At 45.6% G+C, this 23,631-nt stretch overlaps 1 protein-coding gene across 1 annotated transcript in view; it reads left to right on the top strand.

Annotated features, from left to right (window-relative positions):
- The first annotated feature begins 14,303 nt into the window (after window positions 1-14,303).
- The window catches only part of SH3BGR (SH3 domain binding glutamate rich protein), a 58,841-nt gene continuing 49,513 nt past the window's right edge, over window positions 14,304-23,631 (top strand). The window contains exons 1-2 of the mRNA XM_007470472.1: window positions 14,304-14,528; window positions 22,211-22,396. Of these exons, the coding sequence (XP_007470534.1) occupies window positions 14,484-14,528; window positions 22,211-22,396 (231 nt within the window). The 5' untranslated portion in view covers window positions 14,304-14,483. The remainder of the gene's footprint in view (window positions 14,529-22,210; window positions 22,397-23,631) is intronic.

Below are 23,631 nucleotides of genomic sequence, written 5' to 3'. Positions count from 1 at the left end.
ACCTGTCCAGTTTTCCCAGCACCACTTATTGAAGAGGCTGTCCTTTCTCCACTGTACGTTCCTGCCACCTTTATCAAAGATAAGGTGCAGGACGGGGATTTTAAAGAGCAAGAAGGCTGGCCCTTGCGCAGGGGCATCGGTGGAGGCATGCCCGGAGGCTGAGAGGCCTGGGTGGGGAGGAGAGGTGTGGGGGGGTGGGTGACAAAAGGTGACAGGTAGCGGCAAGATCAGGAAATTAATTACACAGAGCAAACAAGATAATTGAGGAAATAAATAAATATATTTAGAATCATATAAGACAAGTTGATTTCTGCCTGAAAGGGTGTTACTTACATAGAAAGGGGGACGTCTAGAAATAACTCTGAGGTGTTCGATTAGAATAGGGAATATTGGGCTAATATATATATACACACATATTTTATATATATATAATACATATATATATATACATACACACAGGAGGATAGCTAGTTACCAATCTATGTGCATATATGTGTGAGCATGCGTGTGCGTGTGTGCGTGTGTGTGTGTGTGCGTGTGGGGGGGTAATTTTCCTAACTCTGCTGATGGCCTAGAAGCAATGACACCCCGGTAACAATCAGCACACTCAGCATCATTCTCCACTAAATACCATTCTCTACTAAAGGGAATTAGGGTTCCTCAGAGAAATGGATGATTCCAGGCTTGGGGCAGGCAAAGTACAAGATAAGGCTGGTATGTGAAAAAGGACACAGAAGCCAACTTGAAGTTTTCACTGATCAGATCTAGGACAATTTGAGCATCAAAATAAATAAGGATGAAATAAGATGACAACCTATTAAATAAGATAAGAATCCATGAGTCCATACTAATACAAATGAATAAATAAACAGAGAAAGGAAGAGAAAGCTCTTCCTTATGGTAGACAGCTAATAAATATACAAGGAATGGCTGAAAGGGTCAATGACTGTTTGATGGCTATCAGAGAGGTAGTAGAAACAGGCAGGACTTGTCAGTGGATGCTAAAGGCCAGTGAACATAAGTCTGATAAAGAACAGGATCTGGCATAATACTAATCAAATACAAAAGGAAAGAGGGTGGCTTTGTGGAGAAACCTGGCAGACACCTTGACCATCACCAGGTCAGCAAGGCCCGCACTACCAGTGGGACAGGTGGACCTCATGTGCCTCCCGGAAACTGAGAAGAGCACAGGGTCATTCCTGTGGTCTCCCTGCCAGGATCAGGCCTGAGTCAGGTCAGGGGGAGACACCGACCAGACCCAGGTTGAGGGTCTTCCTACAGAACAAAAGGCCTGAACTCTTTGACTTGAAGTTCAGCAGAATGTTAAATGACCAGAAAAGCTCTTCCCTTAGCTTATAAAAATAGTTATAAAAATAGACAAGATGATCACATACCTCAAGGCTTTCAAGAACATGATTTCTAACACTGTGTCCACTTTTAAGATGATGTGTCCCAATTTTTGGCTTCAGAAATGTGGTTGCTCTAATATTGAAGAAAGGAAGTTTAAGAATGAACACTGGGGGACTTCCCTGGAGGCGCAGTGGTTAAGAATCTGCCTGCCAATGCAGGGGACATGGGTTCGATCCCTGGTCTGGGAAGATCCCACATACCATGGAGCAGCTAAGCCCGTGCACCACAACTACTGAGCCCGTGCTCTAGAGCCTGCAAGCCACAACTACTGAAGCCCATGAGCCACAAGTACTGAAGCCTGCGTGTCTAGAGCCCGTGCTCCGCAACAAGAGAAGCCACCACAATGAGAAGCCCACGCACCGCAACGAAGAGTAGCCCCTGCTCTCCACAACTAGGGAAAACCCACACGCAGCAACAAAGACCCAACGCAGCCGAAAAAAAAAAGAATGAACACTGGAATTAAGAAGAGAGGAAGTATGCTACAGAAGGAGAAAGGCTTGTGCGGCGAGACGTCTGAGTTCTAGTTCCAGCTCTGCCACTACTAGCTAGCTGCCTGGCCTCAATGGTTTAATGTACGAAATTTGCTGTTTTCAATGACGTTTAAGGTTTAGTCCGGCATGAAAGTCCATCAATTAAATATACCTATATACATCAGAAATATCAGGCTTTATTGGATAACATGGAATTGTGCCATTCAAGGTTTGGATGGTTATAGACAAGTTATGTAGGTTTTGGTTACTTAACAATTTTATATATTTAATTGATTTTTGACAAAGAGCTCAAATTCATCACCAGATGCAGATTCCCAAGGCAGCGCCTTCAGGGTTAGAAGCTGTGCCTCTCTGCTCCCACCAGGTGGCGGCAAATGCACCTCCTGCATGGGCTACAGGCAGAGCCCACGCTCTAGGGCTACATTCACAGACGCGTGAACTTTTAGCGCCCCCTCCCGGCCACTCTGCCACATTTCTTTTTAATTTACAGTGTTGACCTGATTCTTTTTTACTAGAATTTTCACTCTGTCTATTTTAATAAAATTCTACGAAAATATCCCACATTTGATGTTACACATTCGAATGTCCGTTTCATTCATTCTTTCAACACACATTTGAGTGCTTACCATGTGCCAGGAGCTGTGTGAGGTGTGGAGGGTATAATGAACACAGAAACGTGTCTGTTTTCGAGGAGCTAATATGTCGGTAATAAAATAATCACAACAGTGACTGTTCTAAGTGTTTTAAAGGAAAGAGCTACAACTCTGTGAGGATATATGGCAAAGAAGCCAGATCTAGACAGTGACCTGGGAGTTTCCCTAGAGCAGTACATTCTAAGTTGAGATATGCAGGGTCAGTGGGAATTGACTGGGCAAAGAGGAATGGAGGGTGGGAAGGAAGAATAGCACAGAGAAGGCAGTGCCAGGGCTGGCGCGTAGAGGAGGCCCCTGTGGCTGGGCCCCGTGACAAGGGCCAGCCTTTCCAGATGGGGCTCCAGAGGTCAGGGGGGTGAACAGTTGCAGAGTCACTGGAAGGCATGTTTATGGTCTGGATCTTTCATCCCAGAGGAACAGCCAGCTAGCAATAAGCAAAAGAGAGAGGCTGGGGAAGGGATGATCTGCGCTGCCTTCTGAAGAGGTGACTCTGGCTGCAGCGGGGGAGAACAGAAGAGGGAAGAGTCAGAGAGCAGCGGATGCAGCAGGTGGGATGAAGGAAGGCGGGAGCTTGGACCAAGGCGCCCGTGATGATGTGAAAGATGCACAGGGGACAATGTCACCAGGGCTTGGTGACCCACTGGATGCTGGGGTGAGGGAAAAGGTCAAGGGGTCCCAGTGGGTGGGGTGGTGGGAGACTGCCAGCTCTCATGCGTGTTGAGTTGCCGGGGTCTGAGAGGTATTAAGAGGCACTGCTGCCCAGCAGCTGGACCTATGGGAGCCGGAGGATCAGAAGGCTGGCCGTGGCTGAGGCTGCAGAAGCCCAGGGAAGACAGTGCTTTGCGAGTGGGAGGGGAGTAGCAGCGTCAAACTTACGTGCTGCTGAGAGACTGAACAAGACGTGGCCGGGAACATCTGATGAGTGGTTTTAGTGCAGAGATGAGAGTGGAGGGCAGACTGGAGTGGGTCGAGGAATGAGAGGCAGGGAATGCATACATTGAATATGGCAATTCTTTTTTTTCTTTTTTTTTGCGGTATGCGGGCCTCTCACTGTTGTGGCCCCTACCGTTGTGGAGCACAGGCTCCGGGCGCGCAGGCTCAGCGGCCATGGCTCACGTGCCCAGCTGCTCCACGGCATGTGGGATCTTCCCAGACCGGGGCACGAACCCGTGTCCCCTGCATCGGCAGGCGGACTCCCAACCACTGCGCCACCAGGGAAGCCCTGAATATGGCAATTCTTTACCAAAGTTTGCTTGTCAAGGGGGATGAGAAATTGAGCAATAACTGGAAAATGAAAGAGAACTGAGGTCAAGGGAATTTGTTTCTGTTTCTTTTGTGATGGGAGGTCTTGAGCATGTTTAAAAGCTGAGGGAAAGCGCCAGTCAAGATGGAAGAGGTGATGACACAGGTGAGAGAATGGACAGCTGAGAGTGACAGCAAATGGGAGGGGGTGAGATCCAGAGCACAGGGGGGTTGCAGCTGAAGACGGAGGAGATTCCCCTCAGGTGGCTTTAAGAGCCTCTATGAAGTGACAGGACAAGGGGAGACTGGACAGCGGAACATCCTATAGACCCTCTGCAATTTGCAGCTGCCCTACTGTTATACTTTGGTCCGTCAGGGTTTCACTAGATGGTAAAAGAGACAACGGAGGCTGGGGGTTTGCAACTGGCAAGGGGACAGGTGTCTGGGGCCATTAGCTCCCTGAGGGCGGGGACCTGTCGCATCAATCACTGCCTCACTCTGTGCCTGACTGGAGTATCAGTGCCCAGGTACTTACTATCAAAGTGATCAGCGTAGGAATGCTCACTTGTCTTCATTTCAATTTGCCTCTTTTGGTGCTTCTCTGTAAAACCAAAAAAGAAAGAATACAGAACAGACAGAGCGTAAATTCCTACGTTACTTTTTTTCTCACTTGGAAGAATTCTTTCATTCTTCCGTAAAGTCAGTTTTAAAGTTCTTGCCATAGTTCTATCCAGAGACACTGTCATATACCTCAGAAAGCTAAAGGGCATCTTTCAATTTTTAGCTTAATCATAAAGTGCTTACGTAGCTTCGTCTACTTTGTTTAAAAGTCGCAAAAATGCATACTAAAAATGTATTTTTATCTATGGAAACTATAAAATTCATATTCTTCAAAAAACAATTTACTCACATGAAATAACACAGAAAAAGAAAACAGCATAAGGCTGTCTATACTCAAGGCAGGGAGACCAATTAGGAGGCTACTGAAATAATCCAGGCCTGGACCACGGTGCTGACAGTGGGCGTTGGATACGTTCTGAAAGATGTGTTGACAGACTGAATATGGGGAGGGAGAAAAACAGGAGTCAAGGAGGACACTAATGCCCAGACAACTTGGGAGAATGGCTTCCAGTAACTGGGGTGGGTAAAAGCATGGGAGGAGCAGGTTTGCGGGAATGTTCTGGACTTGCTGTGCTGGAGATGCCTTAGACATCTAAGCAGAGATATGGGCAGGCAGACATGCATCTGAAGTTCAGAGGAGGGTCAGGACTGGAGATACACATGTGGGGTTCACTCGCATTTAGATGGGTTTTGAGCCTATGAGGCTGGATGAATTCACCTAGGAAGTGAGGGTAGATTAAAAAAAAAAAAGTTCGAGGTCATGTATGGCAGTGAAAAACTGGCCTGAAAACTTACCCGCTGGCACACGTGTGGCAAGGAAATGTTAAAGCACCACCGGGAAATTGTGGACAGAGGGCTCCAAGGCTGAGTTGAGCGGGTGAGGGACAAAAACACAGAAGACACTGCAAAGGATTCAGATTTCCCAGGGATGGGGATTAGGGAAATGTCAGCGCTAAGGTTAGAAGGAAAAAACAAAGCAAAAGCATGCAGGCAGATGCAAAATTTAATGTATCAGATTCAGATATAAAAGAAAAATGTCGGCGAAAGCCTGCAAGTCGGTGAAGGGGTGAAATCGGCCCCAGTGTGGCGGGGCAGGAAGAAGGCGGGGCTGGAAGGCGGGGTAAGGTCACTGGCCGGGCCCCGCCCCCGGGCCATACCCGGGCCAGCTCGGGACCGCCCCCTGCCCGAATGCCTCCAGCGGCCAGTCCGCGTGTCCCCGGGCCAGCGTGGGCTTGTGAGTGTGTTGCGTGGGCGCAGTCACAGTGTCTGAACTGGGAAGAAAGACGCCGAGGGCCGCTCTTCACCAGGCTGCGCTTTGCAGGAGGAAGCGGCCTGACGGCCCGCCTACGTTACCAACTCCAGAGCCAAGCAGCGAGGCCCGACCTGGGCAGGGGCCAGGACTGAGGAACCGGGCGACACCGGAAGGCTCGGAAAGTTTAGCAGGAGGCTCGGCTGGGGCAGGGCGGAGACTTTCGGCTGTGGGGCGCGGCGGCAGCGGGTCTGTTACCTGCTCCGCGCGGCTGCCGCTGCAGCGCCAACCTGGCGGCCTCCTTGCTCTGACGCGTCGCCCTGGAAACCTGCGCGCGGGGCTTTCTGGGACTGGCCGGCCAGGAGGGGAGGAACGAGAGGCGGGACCGCGAGGCCTGCGCGCACGCGCATCCGGGACCGCGTCTCTGGCCTGGGCAAGGTGTCCAGGCTCGGGTTGTGAGGCATGCCTCACCTGACTTTTCCGTGAGGGTGAACTTAGCTCGCTGCATAGACTTTCGCAAACAAGCCTCCAGCCGCCCCTCCTCGGCGCCCAGGATCCCGCCTACGCCCTGGCCGCGCTCGGGCCGAGCGAGCTGACCCCGCGGTTCCTTCCCGCGCCCGGTAGCTCTCGTCCGCGCACCGGGTGTTTTGAATCAGAGTCCGATGCACATGTCCGGTTCCCAGCCTGGGAGGGCCGTGGACTAAGCGCAGAGCGCTTCTGTTAACCTTTATAAAGATGGATTTCTTGGTGGAAGAAAATCTGATCACAAAGCAATGCATGTTTGGTGTAGAGAAGTTACCATGTACAGGAAAGTACCAAGAAAAAGTAAAAATCACCTATAAAAATTATAGGTGATTTTGTAAAAAAAATTATTTATTTATGGCTGTGTTACGCTTTCGTTTCTGTGCGAGGGCTTTCTCTAGTTGCGGCGAGCGGGGCCCACTCTTCATCGCTGTGGGCAGGCCTCTCACTACTGCGGCCTCTAGTTGCGGAGCACAGGCTGCAGACGCGCAAGCTCAGCAGTTGTGGCTCACGGGCCTAGTTGCTCCGCGGCACGTGGGATCTTCCCAAACCAGGGCTTGAACCCGTGTCCTCTGCATTGACAGTCAGACTCCCAACCACTGCGCCGCCAGGGAAGCCCTATAGGTTATTCTTAGTGATTGCATAGGAGTTTTCAGTGATGCGTAGGCATAATTAATGAACATTATTTCTTTTTTTCCTCTTCCCTCCTCCTCACCCTCCCATTGTATCAATGCCCTGTTGAATGTCCTTGTAGATGAATCCTAGGGGTCACCCCGACTGTTTTCTTAGGATAAGTTCCTACATGTGAAGTTGAAGGATCAAAGGATAGACCCACTTTGAGGCTTTCTGAAGGTATACGAAAGTTTGCCTTCTAGGCAAATGTCTCCAATCCTTAATCCATATTTGCGGATAATCTTATTTCTTTTAAAAATGTATGTCCATGTAGGGGCTTCCCTGGTGGCGCAGTGGTTGAGAGTCCGCCTGCCGATGCAGGGGACACGGGTTTAAGCCCTGGTCTGGGAAGATCCCACATGCCGCGGAGCACCTAAGCCCGTGCGCCACAACTACTGAGCCCATGTGCCACAACTACACACACCTAGAGCCCATGCTCCACAACAAGAGAAGCCACCGCAATGAGAAGCCCACGCACTGCAACAGAGTAGCCCTCGCTCGCCACAACTAGAGAAAGCCTGTGTGCAGCAATGAAGACCCAATGCAGCCAAAAATAAATAAATAAAATAAATTTTTAAAATTAAAAAAAAGTATGCCCATGTTATTGTCAAAAAGTGACACCTTACTTTGAGTTTTTCACAACTTTGATTACTAGGAAGGATAGGCATTTTTGTCGTACTTTCAGTGACCATTTGTACTTATTTTGTGATTTGCCTTTTGCCCACTTTTTCAGTTGGTGTTCATCTTTGTAAAAATTGATTTGTTAGAACTTTTGACATTCTATAAAACTCGGACCATGGTATATGCTGCAGATATTTCCTTCAGTTTGTCAATTACCTTTGAATTTTGTTTATAGGGTATCTTGTATTTGTGTAGCTCAAATTTATCACATTTCCCTGTATGGTTTTTTCATTTTGTTTTTATGTAATAGGGGGCAGTGGGCATCTCCAAGCAGATCCTGTTTTTTCTTTTCTTTTTTAAAAAATTTTATTGAAGTGTAGTTGATTTACAATGTTGTGTTAGTTTCTTCTGTACAGCAAAATGACTCAGTTACACACACACACACACACACACACACACACACACACACACGTATATATTCCTCTTCATATTCTTTTCCATTACGGCTTATCAAAGGGTATTGAACATAGTTCCCTGTGCTATACAGTAAGACCTTGTTGTTTTTCCATTCTGTATATAATAGTTTGCATCTGCTAATCCCAAACTCCCATTCCTTCATTCCCCTACCCGGCTCCCACTTGGCAACCACAAGTCTGTTCTCTATATCTGTGAGTCTGTTTTTGTTTCTTAGGTATGTTGATTTGTATCTTATTTTAGATTCCACATATAAGTGATAGCATATGGTATTGGTCTTCTCTGTGTGACTTACTTCACTTAGTATGGTAATCTCTAGGTCCATCCATGTTGCTGCAAATGGCATTATTTCATTCTTTTTCATGGCTGAGTAATATTCCATTGTGTATATGTACCACATCTTCTTTATCCATTCATCTGTTGATAGACACTTAGGTTGCTTCCATGTCTTGGCTATTGTAAACAGTGCTGCTATGAACATAGGGGTGTATGTATCTTTTCCAATTATAGTTTTGTCTGGGCATATGCCCAGAAGTGGGATTCAAGCCAACCCCATTTAATTCTGGCTTTTTAGGGGTTGGTGCCGGACAAGGCTTTCCTGTCCCATCACCACCTGCTCCTCCCTATCCTGTTAGAGTGCCCACTTTTTTTTTTTTAGTGGTACGCAGGCCTCTCACTGTTGTGGCCTCTCTGTTGCGGAGCACAGGCTCTGGACGTGCAGGCTCAGCAGCCATGGCTCACGGGCCCAGCCGCTCCACGGCATGTGGGATCCTCCTGGACCGGGGCACAAACCCGTGTCCCCTGCATTGGCAGGTGGACTCTCAACCACTGCACCACCAGGGAGGCCCTAGAGTGCCCACTCTTAATTTTGCTGCATTATGTGTTTCTACACCTTGGATGGTGAGTTATTCATATAAGGTGGGTAGTGGTTTTTGTTGTGGGTGAGCTGGGCACCATCTCCAAGTAGACATACATTAGACAAGTGTTGCCCTAGACTTGTCATTCATGGAAAGATGGCTGGTTCATTGCTGCTGCTGCTCCCAAGACAGTAACAAAAGTGGCTGTTTATTATTATGATTATTTTAAATAAATTTATTATTTATTTTTGGCTGCGTTGGGTCTTCGTTGCATGCAGTCTTTCTCTAGTTGCAGCAAGCGGGGGCTACTCTTCATTGCAGTGTGCGGGCTTCTCATAGCGGTGGCTTCTCTTGTTGCAGAGCACGGGCTCTAGGTGCACGGGCTTCAGTAGTTGTAGCATGCGGGCTCAGTAGTTGTGGCACATGGGCTTAGTTGCTCCGCGGCATGTGGGATCTTCCCGGACCAGGGCTCGAACCTGTGTCCCCTGCATCGGCAGGCAGATTCTTAACCACTGCGCCACCAGGGAAGTCCAGAAGTGGCTGTTTATTATTAAGAGAACATCCCAACCCTGGTTCTCAGGACTGGAGGAACCTGAAAGATGGAGCTTGTCAGAACATCCTTTCCCATCTGAATGGTCTCTCCCTCTCTTTTTTGCTAGCTCTTTCCAGTCTATCGCCTTTGTTTCTGCCTTGGAAAGAAGTAGACTTCTTTCCTGTCTGTGTGTTATGAAAGGGGGAGAGGCCCTTACTGTACGAAGCTGAAGAACTGCCTTTTAGTAATTATGGTGGTCACCTCCATCATGCTACATATGAACATAGGCCTTTATAGCTCTGTATGAGTTTCCTAAGGCTGCTCTAACAAATTACCACAGAACTGATGGCTTAAGACAGCAGAAATTTATTCTCTCATGGGTCTGGAGACCGAAGTCCAAAATCAAGGTGTCAGCATGGCCGTGTTCCCTCTGAAGTCTCCTGGGGAGGATCCTTCCTGCCTCTTCTATCTCCTGGTGGCTCCTGGTGTTCCTTGGCTTGTGGCCACATCACTCCAGTCTCTGCCTCTGTCTTCACATAGTGTTTTTCTCTGTGTCTCTCTGTGTGTTTTCTCCTCTTCTTATAAGGATATCAGTATTGGATTTAGGGCCCATCTGAAATCCAGGATTATTTCATTTCAAGATCCTTAATCAATTTCAGCTGCAAAGACCCTGTTTCCAAATAAGATCACATTCTGAGGTTTGGGGGGGAGCATGAATTTTGGGGGGACAATATTCTACCCACTACTGCTACTATGGTGGTCACCACTGTTATAATAATAAAAATATAAATAATATAAATAAGGAAAACAAAAATATAAATAAATAATAAAAATTTAAAAAGAATAAAAATCAGCCTTTATTTCTCATTTTATTTTACCTGTAAAATTATATAAATAAACCAAACATAGCATCTGGTATCATTTATTATAAGATCCCTCGAGGATCCCTGCAAAGTTTGGAGCCAATACCTCATACTTTTATCACTAAAATTATGTCAAATCGTCCTTTCACAATGTATACACATATCAAATCATCACAATGTACACTTTATCTTACAATTTATTTGTGAACTGTACCTCAATAAAGTTTAAAAAAAAGAGTAAATTCTGTTAAAAATTAGGTCAGATATAAAAGTACTGTTATTTGACTTTAATATCAAGGATTAGAGATCTGAAATAATTAGCCTCTTACATCTTCATTCGATTAGAAAACTTACTTCTTCTTCTTCTTTTTTTTTTTTTTTTGCGGTACGCGGGCCTCTCACTGTTGTGACCTCTCCCGTTGCGGAGCACAGGCTCCGGATGCACAGGCTCAGTGGCCATGGCTCACGGGCCCAGCCGCTCCGCGGCATGTGTCATCTTCCTGGACCGGGGCACGAACCCGTGTCCCCTGCATTGGCAGGTGGACTCTCAACCACTGCACCACCAGGGAAGCCCTAGACAACTTATTTCTGAATTGAATTTTCGAAGTCGGAGATTCATTGAGCTTTCTTTTAAGACTCATTTGGAATGTTTTGTATTCCTATTAATTATCTTGAAGCTCACTGATGTCGCTGTAACAAAAGATGTGTCAGCTGGAGTTTTCAAATTTCTGATTTGTACATTTTCATGGTCATTATTAAAAGGATAAGCTTCTAAAAGTAATTCATAGTGAAATAAAGGAACACTGGGAATTTGAGGGTAGGAAATCAGGAGTTTTTCTGGTGTGTGGACATAAACGGGGTTGGGTTCAAATCCTGGATACACCATTACCTTTCCTATCATCTCCCATTCTTTTTTTTGCTGTACCTCGAGGCTTGTGGGATCTTATTTCCCTGACCAGGGATCGAACCCCGGCCCTCGGCAGTGAAAGTGCCGAATCTTAACCACTGGACTGCCAGGGAATTCCCTCATCTCCCATTCTAAGTCCTCACCGGTGAGGACGGATAGTAATAGGACCCGGTTTTAGGGCTGTTGTGTGGTTTAAGGGAGTGGTTTATGCAAAGCCCTTAGAGCAGGTCTGGCTTGGCAAACACCTCAAAATTGTTAGCTATTATTTCAGGTAGGACATTTGTTTCTCCCTAGGGCAGGCAGCTGGAGGGGTTGTCAAGATTGAAGTAAGTTTTGCCCTGTTTTTACCAGTATTGGGTCCTCTGGCCTGGTGTGCAGTAAAGCCAATCTACTGACAATCTACTGGGTTGTGGTGTGCAGGTGTGAAGGAATGTGCAGGATTTATTGTAGGCACCAAACAAGGAGTGTGGGCAACTGATGGTCAAAAACCCTGAACTTCCCGATGGGTTTCAGGAAAGTGTTTTCAAGGGTAAAGTGAGGGGGGGGGGTGCTGTAGGGTGGGTGATCAGCCTGTGCACAATTATCTGATTGGTTGATGGTGAGGGAACCAATCATCAGGATGGTATCATAGGAGTTAACATGATCAATCCTCAGGCTCCAGTTGGTCTGGGGGCTATGTGCTCACCATCATCATGCAGTTATAGCTTCTTCCATTTGGTGGAGGCTTTAGTATCTGTAAAACAGCTCAGGAATGTGCATCAAATACTGTTATCTCTGTCCTTCAGGGAGGAACTAAAGGTTCTGTGACTGCCACATGGCTGATTTACTGTTAAAATTGTTACCAGTTCTCCTGGCCCAAATGATACTTTTGTCACTATGTGTTCACATCCTTTCAATCATTAATTCTTGAGCCAGGCTTTTGTGACTCAGGGGAGGTCTGAGATTACTATAGCTTTTCTACAGACAAGAGGCAGGCAGAGGATATGGGGGGAGGGGTCCGTCCAGGGAGGCCCCACAGGGTCTTCCTCAGTTATACTATATGATCAGAAGATGTATATTCTCTAGGGCACATGAGCTACAGTTTATGTCACTAGCTTACAAAGGCATTAAGAAATACACAGAGCTTATTACTTTCTTAAATAATATTTGCAGCAAAATAGTATGCTCGTGTGGTGGATTTAAGACTAAGGTGTTTGAAAAAATATTTCGTATGACAAAAATAGTATATACTCACTGTAGAAATTTTGGAAAATACAGCAAAGAAGAAAAGCAAAAATGACCTATAATCTTTGGTGGGCTTTAAAATAAAATTTACTGGGACGAAGTGAGAGAGTGGCATGGACATATATACACTACCAAATGTAAAATAGATAGCTAGTGGGAAGCAGCTGCATGGCATGGGGAGATCAGCTCAGTGCTTTGTGACCACCTAGAGGGGTGGGAGAGGGAGGGTGGGAGGGAGATGAAAGAGGGAGGAGATAGGGGGATATATGCATACGTAGAGCTGATTCTCTTTGTTATATAGCAGCAACTCACACAACGTTGTAAAGCAATTATACTCCGATAAAGATGTTAAAAAATAAATAAAATTTATAATTCTTGTGACTTAAACTTGGGGAACCATGAGTCATCTTCACCTAATTTGGAGAGTAAACTTTGCATGCCCTAAGTTAAATTGTTGGGGGGTCATCTCAACCATTCATCCTGATCTAAATGTAGCTGAGCTATATTCTAGGGTCGGGGTGACCTTTCATGGAGGGCACCTACCTGAGGGGAAGGGGAGCAGGCCTCCAGACCTCCTGGGCTCTGGTGAAGGGGCTGGAGGTCAAAACCCAAAAGATCCCTCCCCACTCCCGGGATCTTACAGCCACGACCTTCATGAGCAGTCAGGGACTTAAAATAAGAGAGAGACTCAGCCATCTTAAGAAGACTAAATATACCCTCCCGCCTTTGCCCCTAACGCCTTTGATCTTGACTTTGAAACCCACCAGGAGAGTGGGGTGGCTACCATTTGGGCTTCTTAGTAGATTTTTAATGCCTCTAACATTTAACACAATTCAAATTATCTATACAGATAAGACAGTGAGAGAGCCTGTTACAGACAGATCATTCATTTCTTTCCCCCAACGTCTCTAAAACAGTGGAAGCAATTTGCTTGTAAGCCAGCCCTCCCTGCCGGGTTGGGGATGTCAGTGAAACCTGACACGGTCCTCAGCTTGTCAGCCTCTGTTCTTTAGGAGAAACAGGTGGTAAAGGGGGAAAACTGGGAACAGGCCACTCCTAAAGGAACCTATTGTATGACAGTTCATTGAATTTTTTTTTCAATGCAAAACAATCATTATTTTTACTTTTTAACTCTATTCATAGGAATTGTGTTTGAAGGTTTCTTTAAGTTCCCAGGTATTCCTCAGGGTAGACTTGAATGTGGTAAAAGGTGAGCATTCATAAGTGATAATGACAATTATTAAGTATTGCATAATTAGCATGCCCCCTTCTCTGATTAAAATACACGCTTTGTACATTAGGTGCCACTGCTGAGCGGTGTAAGAATAAAAATCATGCACCCTTTAAAAACACTCTTTAGTTACAGACCGTTATTGCTGATCCAGATGGCCTATCATTTGTATTAATGACAAACTTAATTTCTTGAGTAAATTTTCACCCACTGTGCTCCCTTGATTTTTCTTGCTCAGTGAAATTTATCTGAAGCAAAATATAATAAAGCATGACATATGCATCACAGAATTAAAGTGGAAATTAATTAAAGCTGACTCCAGTTGAAGGGCATTGAGTTTTTTTTAATTTGCCAGAAAATTTTAAAGTAAGGAAGCCGCTCTTTATTTAGGTAAAGGCTTCTGTGGCTGTTCTGACCCGTGCTGTGTGCCTGCCAAAAACCCTGTAAACAAATCCCCCTCCGGCCCCGAGCTGGTGTTTGGGCTTTTCCAGCTCCGGGGAGCGCCTCCCTCCCCTTCTCTGCTCCTCCGCTACCCGGGCTCCACCTCCCGCTGCCCGAGGCATCTCCCCGCAGGTCTCTGATTGGTGCGGAGCGCAGCCTTGCCTTTTAGGGACTGTTGTCGGGCTTTCAAAGTGATTAGGGAAAGGGTCCAGCGGCTGCTTATATCAACCAATAAACTGCTTTCCTGACAGATCCCCAAATATTCCCTGGCCAATGGCGGGGAGAGCCCGAGGTGCCTGGGCCGCTCGTGGGAGAGGCAGGGCTTCAGTTGAGCTGAGAGGCGTGAGCTCAGACAGCCTCGGGCCCCTCGCCAGTCCCCACCTGGCACTTGTCTGTGTCACTGTCAGGATTTGTCTGACTCCGCGTTCCCTCGCAGGGGTGTGTTGGGGGGAGTCCTCTTTGCAACTCTCAAAATGGTTATCAAAGTGTTTGTTGCCACATCATCTGGGTCCATAGCGGTAGGTGTCTGATGGAATTTGGGGGCTTTCTTCCTGTCCTATTTTCTGAATAACTCAGACTTGGAAGTAGAAGGAAGGGGTATGGCCCAGTGCTGGCTTTACATGTCTTTTTGGCGCGTGTGTAAGTAAGCCTGTGAGCCCTTTGCTTTCTGCCTTGGTTTGAATGGTGTTGAATAAGTGTGTGTGATCTGGGACAGCTGCGTGTGGAAGGGGATTTAAGGAAGGGGGTGTGTTTGATACCAGAACTTTTATTTTTTTAATTTTTTTTATTTATGGCCACGTTGGGTCTTCGTTGCTGCACGTGGGTCTAGTTGCGGCGAGCGGGGGCTACTCTTCGCTGCGGTGTGTGGGCTTCTCATTGCGGTGGCTTCTCTTGTTGAGGAGCACGGGCTCTAGGTGCACGGGCTTCAGTAGCTGCAGCACATGGGCTCAGTAGTTGTGGCGCACAGGCTCCAGAGCGCAGGCTCAGTAGTTGTGGCGCACGGGTTTAGCTGCTCCACGGCATGTGGGATCTTCCCGGACCAGGCCTCGAACCCGTGTCCCCTGCACTGGCAGGCAGACTCCTAACCACTGCGCCACCAGAGAAGTCCCCGATACTAGAACTTTTAACATGTGATTTGTGTCGTGTTGTGTCTCATATATGATAGAATGGGAGGCTTTTTTTTTGGTGGAATGTTTCTGCCAATCCTTCTGCAAGACAGACTAATTTAAAATTGCAAATAAATGACACTTTGTGTAACAATATTTGGAGCGTATGATGAGCCAGATTACTAAAATGACTTCTGGGTGTAATAACTTGTGTATGCAATGTAATCCTAATGAAAGTGTAAAGTTAGCGTGTGTAATGCTATTATTTGAGGATAATAATGTCACAGTGACAAGAACAAACATCTCTAAGGCTAAAGATTTAAATTCTCTAGGAATCCAAACAGACCAAAAACAGGTACTAAAAGCTGACCTCCAAAGCATTGCTTTGTCTGATTTCTTTGGGACCAGGCTGGGAACCACGCGTCGATCTCTCTAAGTCCAGCTTTCATTCTGTGCCTTAAGAAATAGGAGTAAGGGAGGGACTCGTTTATCCTTGGAAATGATTCAGGCTTTGATTTTAGGCTTGAACCTGCAGTGTCTATCTGGGACCGACATTTCGACCAGCATTTTAGCATCTAGGAGGCTGTGGAGAGAAAAAGAGTTTTATTAATCCTGAGAGTTGAAGACCAGCAAAGGGGCTGTTTCCTTTTATATCTGATTCCTGGAACTTCTCGGGTTGCAGCTTGGGTTTCAGTGGTCCCTCAGCCAGGGATGATACCCTAGACAAATGGTTGGCCCAGGGAACTGTCCTAATGGCAGCTCCTGAATGCCACCCCCGTTGCCCCCGCCTTGCCCCCTCCAGCCCTGAAAGTTCACGCGGTTTCCAGAGAGGACGAGAGGAAAACACGAGAAAAGAGCCTGGTCGTTCCTTCTGAGCACAAGTGGTGGGCAACTGTTTAGTGATCTCTCGAACATCTTTTAACAGAAAACGATGAGGAACAATTCCAAATGCAAAACTGCAGAATCTTTTGTGGCTGTTGATGACCTCAGAAACTTTTAGTTGATCTACAAAAAGCACATTTTTGGATTGTTTAGATTAAAAAAATTTTTTTTTTTGTAGAAAATGGCTTTCGTGGGCTTCAGACATGCTGTTGACACACTCATTGCTGGAAACGTTTACCACTAACCTGCCAATCTTGTACATGTTCCATAGATCAGGTCTGAGTGGCCCCATGCATCCTTCCAGAGACAGTGAACAAGCTGATGGATTTCTTAGGATTATCTGATGTCCTACATTCTTCAAGTTCGGGCGCATGATTTAGTTAGCCTGGGGGGATCTGGAGGGGTACTGTTTATTCCAGGATCTTAGAAAATCCAAGTTCATTCTGCTGCTGGAGGCAAATGTTTTGCTGCCACTTGGGACCATGTGACCTTGGGAAAGTTATTGCACCTTGCTAAGCCTCAATTTCCTTATCTGTAAAATGAGGGTAAGAATAGTACTCATCTCATAGTGTTGTCATGAGGACTTAGGAAATAAGCAAAGGGTGCCCAGCAGGGTGTCAAGTGCTTAATAAATATTATCATTATTAGTTTTTATTTATTTATTTATTTATTTATGGCTGCGTTGGGTCTTTGTTGCTGCGCACGGGCTTTTCTCTAGTTGCGGCGAGCGGGGCCGACTCTTCGTTGCGGTGCACGGGCTTCTCATTGCGGTGGCTTCTGTTTTTGCAGGGCACCGGCTCTAGGTGCACGGGCTTCAGTAGTTGTGGCTCACGGGCTCTAGAGCACAGGCTCAGTAGTTGTGGTGCACGGGCCTAGTTGCTCCGCCACATGTGGGATCTTCCTGGACCAGGGCTCGAACCTGTGTCCCCTGCATTGACAGGCAGGCTCTTAACCACTGCGCCACCAGGGAAGTCCTATCATTATTAGTTAATGTTATAGTTATCAGCTATGGTTAGTTAGTATTATAATTATTATAACTCTTGGTTATTAGTTAATGTTAGTTAATATTAATCAAGATTTTTGTAGTTATATTTATTAGTTAATATTAGAAGATGTGCATCTGTGACAATGTTTCAGAAGAATTGTCTCAAGCCACATAAATGGAAGAATTTCTGTCTTATCCTAAAGAATGAGAACTGATTTTTCCCACGGTGTCAGTGCTAATGATTTTTCCTGGCTGGGGAATCTCACCCAGAAGCTTCTTTGCAGGATGACCCCAGAGCAGCTGCCAGTACTTATGCTGTGTGTGTGGCAGTTGGTCTTTGCTACTTACTTCTTCAGTCTGTATACTTTAAAAACAGGTCCTTGCCTGTGACCTCGTCAAAGAGGGCATTATGACTTCTGTTGGATGAATGAAATAAATGAAAAAGGAAAAAACCAATTGTAATCTCTTGATGAGGTTTAGGCATGCAGCTGTGTATCACATCTCTATTTTAACAGCTGATGCCAAAGCGTGGTTCCATGTTTTTTTACCACTTTACACACAGATTTGGGTGAAGAGACCCTGGGAGTAGAGGAGAAAGTTGTTGTATCTTTGTGGATGACCCTCCCCTCCTCCTGAAGGCCGTCGCCGCAGGGGTTGGGGGACAAAGGGAGAGAGGACGGTCCTCCCTGTTTTCAAGATGCACAGCCCCTGGACCACCATCTTTAAGGACAGACCCTAATGGTGGCCCCCGGATTTCGCAGTCCTTTTTCCAGTCTTGACCGAGTGTAAATATAGAGGGAAAAACATGGCTCTTGAATTAGATGGATCTGGATGTGAACCTTGGAAAACCCTTTAATTCACTGGCACCTCAGCTTTGTTATCTTAAAATGGTGACCAGGGGCTTCCCTGGTGGCGCAGTGGTTGGGGGTCCGCCTGCCGATGCAGGGGACGCGGATTCCTGCCCCGGTCCGGGAGGATCCCACGTGCCGCGGAGCGGCTGGGCCCGTGAGCCACGGCTGCTGAGCCTGCGCGTCCGGAGCCTGTGCTCCGCAACCGGAGAGGCCACAACAGTGAGAGGCCTGCGTACCGCAACAACAACAACAAAAAAAATGGTGATCAGAATTCTTGCCTGGCATGGCAATCAGGACGAGTCATGCCAGGGTGCCTGACTGCACAGCTTCTCGACTTGTGGTCCAAAATGCTTTTCCATGCTTTCTTAATTCTCACCAGCACCCAGGATGAAGGCGACATTCTATGCATTTTGCAGATGAGGCAATGGACGGGCAGAACTTGTGCTCAGATAGCAACCTTCCCAGCCAGGATGGAAATGCAGGTCACCTCTCACTCAAATGCAGCATGCTATTTACTACAATACGGTGAGCTTGTTTGGAAAGGTTCCTCACTGTACAAGACAATAAACGGAACATGCCAAGCGAGAGACCCAGAGATCACTCTGATGCAGCACAGTCACCAACAGTGGCTGGTGACTTCAGGACAGAGAATGATGTTTTTTTTTTTAAATTATTTTATTGAGGTATAGTTGATTTACAGTGTTGTGTTAATTTCTGCTGCACAGCGAAGTGATTCAGTTTTCAGATTCTTTTCCATTATGGTTTATCACAGGATATTGAATATAATTCCCTGTGCTCTACAGGAGGACTTTTTTGTTGATCCATTCTCTAAGTAACAGTTTGCGTCTGCTAATCCCAAACTCCCAGTCCACCCCTCCCCCATCTCCCTCCCCCTGGGCCACCACAACTCTGTTCTCTAGGAGAATGGCACATGCTTGTGAGTCAATGTAACAGGATAGGAAGTGAAAGCACGGGGTCCTGAGCACTGGTTTGCCAGGGAATTCCCAATGTAACAGGATAAGAAAACAGAACTCTCTCAGCCTCCACTGAGGTCCCAAAGCCTCCAAGTGACACACCCCCCAAGGACCCTGGATCCTCCAGAGGGGCTGCCCAGAAGGACAGTGCAGCCTGTGGGACCAGCAGTGGCCATGGCGCCCTGAGAAGGGAGAGGGGGTGAGAGGTGCAGGGGGGAGTGTATCTGTGGTGAGGGCTACTGGGGTGCTGTGCACACCCCTACCCTTGAAACCATAAAGCGGGGGTGACCTTTGGGGACTGATGCTGTGTCCCTAGGGTCAGCTCAGGAGGCCACACGGAGAAAGGCTGTACTTTGTGGTGGGAGCAATGTCTAGTAGGGACCCTTGAGCAAGGACCACCGGTGGGGGGGTCCGGGGGGTGCGCCCTGCTCATGTGGGCACCAGAGTGCGGGCAAAGGTCACGTGCCAGCCAGGTGAGCTCATGCACTCCCTGCTCCCCCTCTCCCTCCTCTGGGCTCATCCTAAGACACTTCTCCAGATCCAGGCAGAAGCCAAGAGCTCCAAACAGCCAGGAGAGCCATGCTCTTGACTGAGTTTAAGTTGCTGGTGTTTGGGCAGTCCGGAGGGGCAGATTTTATTTTTCTTTTCTTTATTTGGGGGCAGTGCTGAGAAATAAAATGTAGCACAATACCGTGCAGCCAACAGTCAGTCAATTTCCTGTAGACGTAATTGCTTTTCTTGAGAGGAATCATCATAAACAGATTCTTTTTTTTTTTTTACATCTTTATTGGAGTATAATTGCTCTACAATGTTGTGTTAGTTTCTGCTGTATAATAAAGTGAATCAGCTGTACGTATACATATGTCCCCATATCTCTTCCCTCTGGCGTCTCCCTCCCACCCTCCCTATCTCACCCCTCTAGGTAGTCACAAAGCACCGAGCTGATCTCCCTGTGCTATGAGGCTGCTTCCCACTAGCTATCTATCTTACGTTTGGTAAGCAAACGTAATAATGCAGAGGAGGAATAATTTCACAAATCCCAATCTTATAAGGCAAAATGTATGGAGTAAAAGTGTCTGGAGTCCTGAAATTTAAGAATACTTATTCACTGTAACTGTTACTTTCAATGAAATGGTCAAAGAGTGGAAAACTTCTTTTGTAGAGACTGGTAGCATAGAAATTCTGGAATATATTCTGTTTATCAAAGCATCCCAGTTTTCTCTGAGCAATTATATTTCTAATTCTAAAATTATATTTCTAATTCTAAAAAGATATTATAGGAAAACATTTAGCAATTGAATTAACTGATGCATATAAATTAAAAATTTGTTGGACCACAAACTTTGGTAGTGTATATGTCCATGCCACTCTCACTTCATCCCAGCTTACCCTTCCCCCTCCCCGTGTCCTCAAGTCCATTCTCTAGTAGGTCTGCGTCTTTATTCCCGTCTTGCCCCTAGGTTCTTCATGACCATTTTCTTCTTCTTCTTTTTTTTTTTAGATTCCATATATATGTCTTAGCATCTGGTATTTGTTTTTCTCTTTCTGACTTACTTCACTCTGTATGACAGACTCTAGGTCCATTCACCTCACTACAAATAACTCAATTTCATTTCTTTTTATGGCTGAGTAATATTCCATTGTATATATGTGCCACATCTTCTTTATCCATTCATCTGTCGATGGACACTTAGGTTGCTTCCATGTCCTGGCTATTGTAAATAGTGCTGCAATGAACATTGTGGTACATGACTCTTTTTGAATTATGGTTTTCTCAGGGTATATGCCCAGTAGTGGGATTGCTGGGTCGTATGGTAGTTCTATTTTTACATAATAAACAGATCTTCCTCTCCTGTTTTCTCCATCTTTCTTTGACTTTCCAGCAGAAGAAATATAAGTCAAGACTTTGGGAAATGTTCATCTGTGTAGAAACTGTGGAACAAAATGAAATCCTTTTCCATCCCTCCTCAGGTCCTGAGGCATGATTTTCCTTTAAAGTTCTTTTTTTAAATGGAAGTATAGTTAATTATCAATGTTGTGTTAGTTACAAGTGTACAGCACAGTGATTCAGTTAAGTCCTGGGGCATGATTAATAGAGATGGAAATAACGCTGGTGAGGGAGTGGACCTCAGCCAGGCTGAGGCTCCCGGGAGGGTATTTGAGGGGGAAGGAAGACAGGGGTTTGGACAGAATAAAGGATGTTGCCTTCTGAATATTTAATTAAAAGTAAATCTGCCTGAGTGGTTAAGAATCCGCCTGCCAATGCAGGGGACACGGGTTTGAGCCCTGGTCCGGGAAGATCTCACATGCTGTGGAGCAACTAAGCCCGTGCGCTACAACTACTGAGCCTGCCCTCAAGAGCCTGCAAGCCACAACTACTGAGCCCATGTGCCTAGAGCCCGTGCTCTGCAACAAGAGAAGCCACTGCAATGAGAAGCCCGTGCACCACAATGAAGAGTAGCCCCCTTCACTGCAACTAGAGAAAGCCCGTGCACAGCAATGAAGACCCAACGCAGCCAAAAATAAATAAATAAAAAGATAAATTTATAAAAATAATAAAAGAGGGCATCATTCATTTCTTGGAGTGAATTCTTTGAAGAGAGAAAACTGTAATTGTTTCTGGGTTCTAAGTTCTAAGCCTTCAAGATGGCCACATTCACAAAGAAATGGCATTTGGTAGATACAGTCCTTGTACGTGAACCAAGGGTAGAGAAAAGGGCCCTAGGATGTTCTCTCTTAGGTGTGGCTGGCACTCTGATCTCAGGTGAAGAGCTGGGTGTGAGTGCGAAAGGAGAACAGGGTTATTTTACTGTATTTCTCTTCAATATTCTGGGAGAAATATCCACCAGCTTTTCTAGCTTTTTTTCTCTCTTTCTCTTCTAATAATTTCCATGTGGGCTTTTCAGTTTCCTGTATTATTTCTAAAACTGCTTTTGTTCAATGTGACTCATTCCTATTTTCATAACTGTGAATAAAGTGCCTTTTAATGTGGGTATACTTGGTATTTGAGTTTCATAGTAAATTGTCTTTTTTTCCTTCTCTCTATCATCTTTTTCTTTGTAAACAATTCTTACTTATTTTTTGGCATTAAAGCTTAGAAGAGAATTAAAAGTATTTTGAAGGCTTCAAATAAAAGCTATGATGAGAGCATTGCTATTTTTATGACATCAATTATACATCAATGATTTAAACATTGATGAGATTAAGATTTCAGAATTTAAATGATGACCCTGTTGATCCTATGGAATGAAGAGCTATGATTTTATGGATTTCCTTGTTTAAATATTTAGCAATATTATTTGTGTTGTATGGTATAGTTGAAGGAAGGGCTTAATTTATGTAAATATAAATAAAATGTTTTTTTACAAATTGTCTAATAGTAATCTCTCTACTCTTGACCAGATTAGGAAGAAACAACAAGAAGTAGTGGGCTTTTTGGAAGCTAATAAAATCGATTTTAAGGAGTTCGATATTGCTGGAGACGAAGACAATCGGAGGTGGATGAGAGAGAACGTTCCTGGAGAGAAGAAACCTCAAAATGGGATTCCTCTGCCCCCACAGATATTCAACGAAGAGCAGTACTGTGGGGTGAGGTTTGGTTTTTTGGTAAAGTCTTCTGCATGTCTGTTTATCAGAAGTCATTTAAAGCAGATCAATTTCGAGGCAGCATTTGAATTTTTTGACATTTTTCAGGTCATGATCTATTTCTACCATTCAGTACCTGGATGGTAGATCCATGGTGATGGATCAATAGTTAAGACTTACAAAATGATGGAAACAATAAAATAATGATTCAGAAGTTCTTGGGATTCTTTTAGGTTCCTTATTTTGTTTGGAAGAATTGAGGTCACTTGTTAAGCAAAATACACATTTAGTTGGAAAGAAATTCTGGTCAACCTTGCAGGGTACACATACATGCTCCCACAGGGACACTGGGTATGTTTTCAATTTTGTAAAGAATAATTTGCAAAAGTAGAGTTTTGTGTAAGTGTATCTAAACAGTTTAAAAACTGGTCTGGACACCCTTCCTCCTTGTGAGGACACAGCAAGAAGATGGCCATTTATGAACCAAGAAGGGGGCTCACCAGACACTGAATCTGCTGGTGCCTTGATCTTGGACTTCCAGAACTGTGAGAAATAAATAGCTGTTGTTCATAAACCACCCAAACACAAAAAACAAAATCTGTTCTGGACATTTCATTATAATAACAATTTTATTTTATACATTTAGTAGTCCATTTTACCATAAAATCACTTTTTCCTCAGAGTTTATAGATTCTGCTTAGTAAATCAAATTGTTGAAAGGAAACATTTAAAAACTGAAAGGGCTTTGGAGCATGAGAACTGAAGTTACCTTAGGGGTCCTCTAAGTCTTCTAGGCCGTTTTTCAGACGCAGCAATCAGGGTTCTGGAAGCCAGAGGGAATCAATTGCCCAGAGCAGACTCTACTTCTTTTAATAAATAAATAAATTAATTAATTTTTGGCTGTATTCGGGTCTTTGTTGCTGCGCGCGGGCTTTCTCTAGTTGTGGTGAGCGGGGGCTACTCTTTGTTGTGGTGTGTGGGCTTCTCATTGCGGTGGCTTCTCTTGTTGCAGAGCACGGGCTCTAGGTGCACAGGCTTCAGTAGTTGTGGCTCGTGGGCTCTAGAGGGCAGGCTCAGTAGTTGTGGTGCACGGGCTTAGTTGTTCCGTGGCATGTGGGATCTTCCCAGACCAGGGCTCAAACATGTGTCCCCTGCATTGGCAGGTGGATTCTTAAGCACTGTGCCACCGGGGAAGTCCCAGAGCTGACTACTTCTGAAGGCTGGAGCCCAGTGTAGGA

Source organism: Lipotes vexillifer, unplaced genomic scaffold (assembly GCF_000442215.2).
Source record: "Lipotes vexillifer unplaced genomic scaffold, Lipotes_vexillifer_v1.1 scaffold402, whole genome shotgun sequence".
Lineage (NCBI taxonomy): Eukaryota > Metazoa > Chordata > Mammalia > Artiodactyla > Lipotidae > Lipotes > Lipotes vexillifer.
This window is presented reverse-complemented; position numbering and strand designations above follow the sequence as displayed.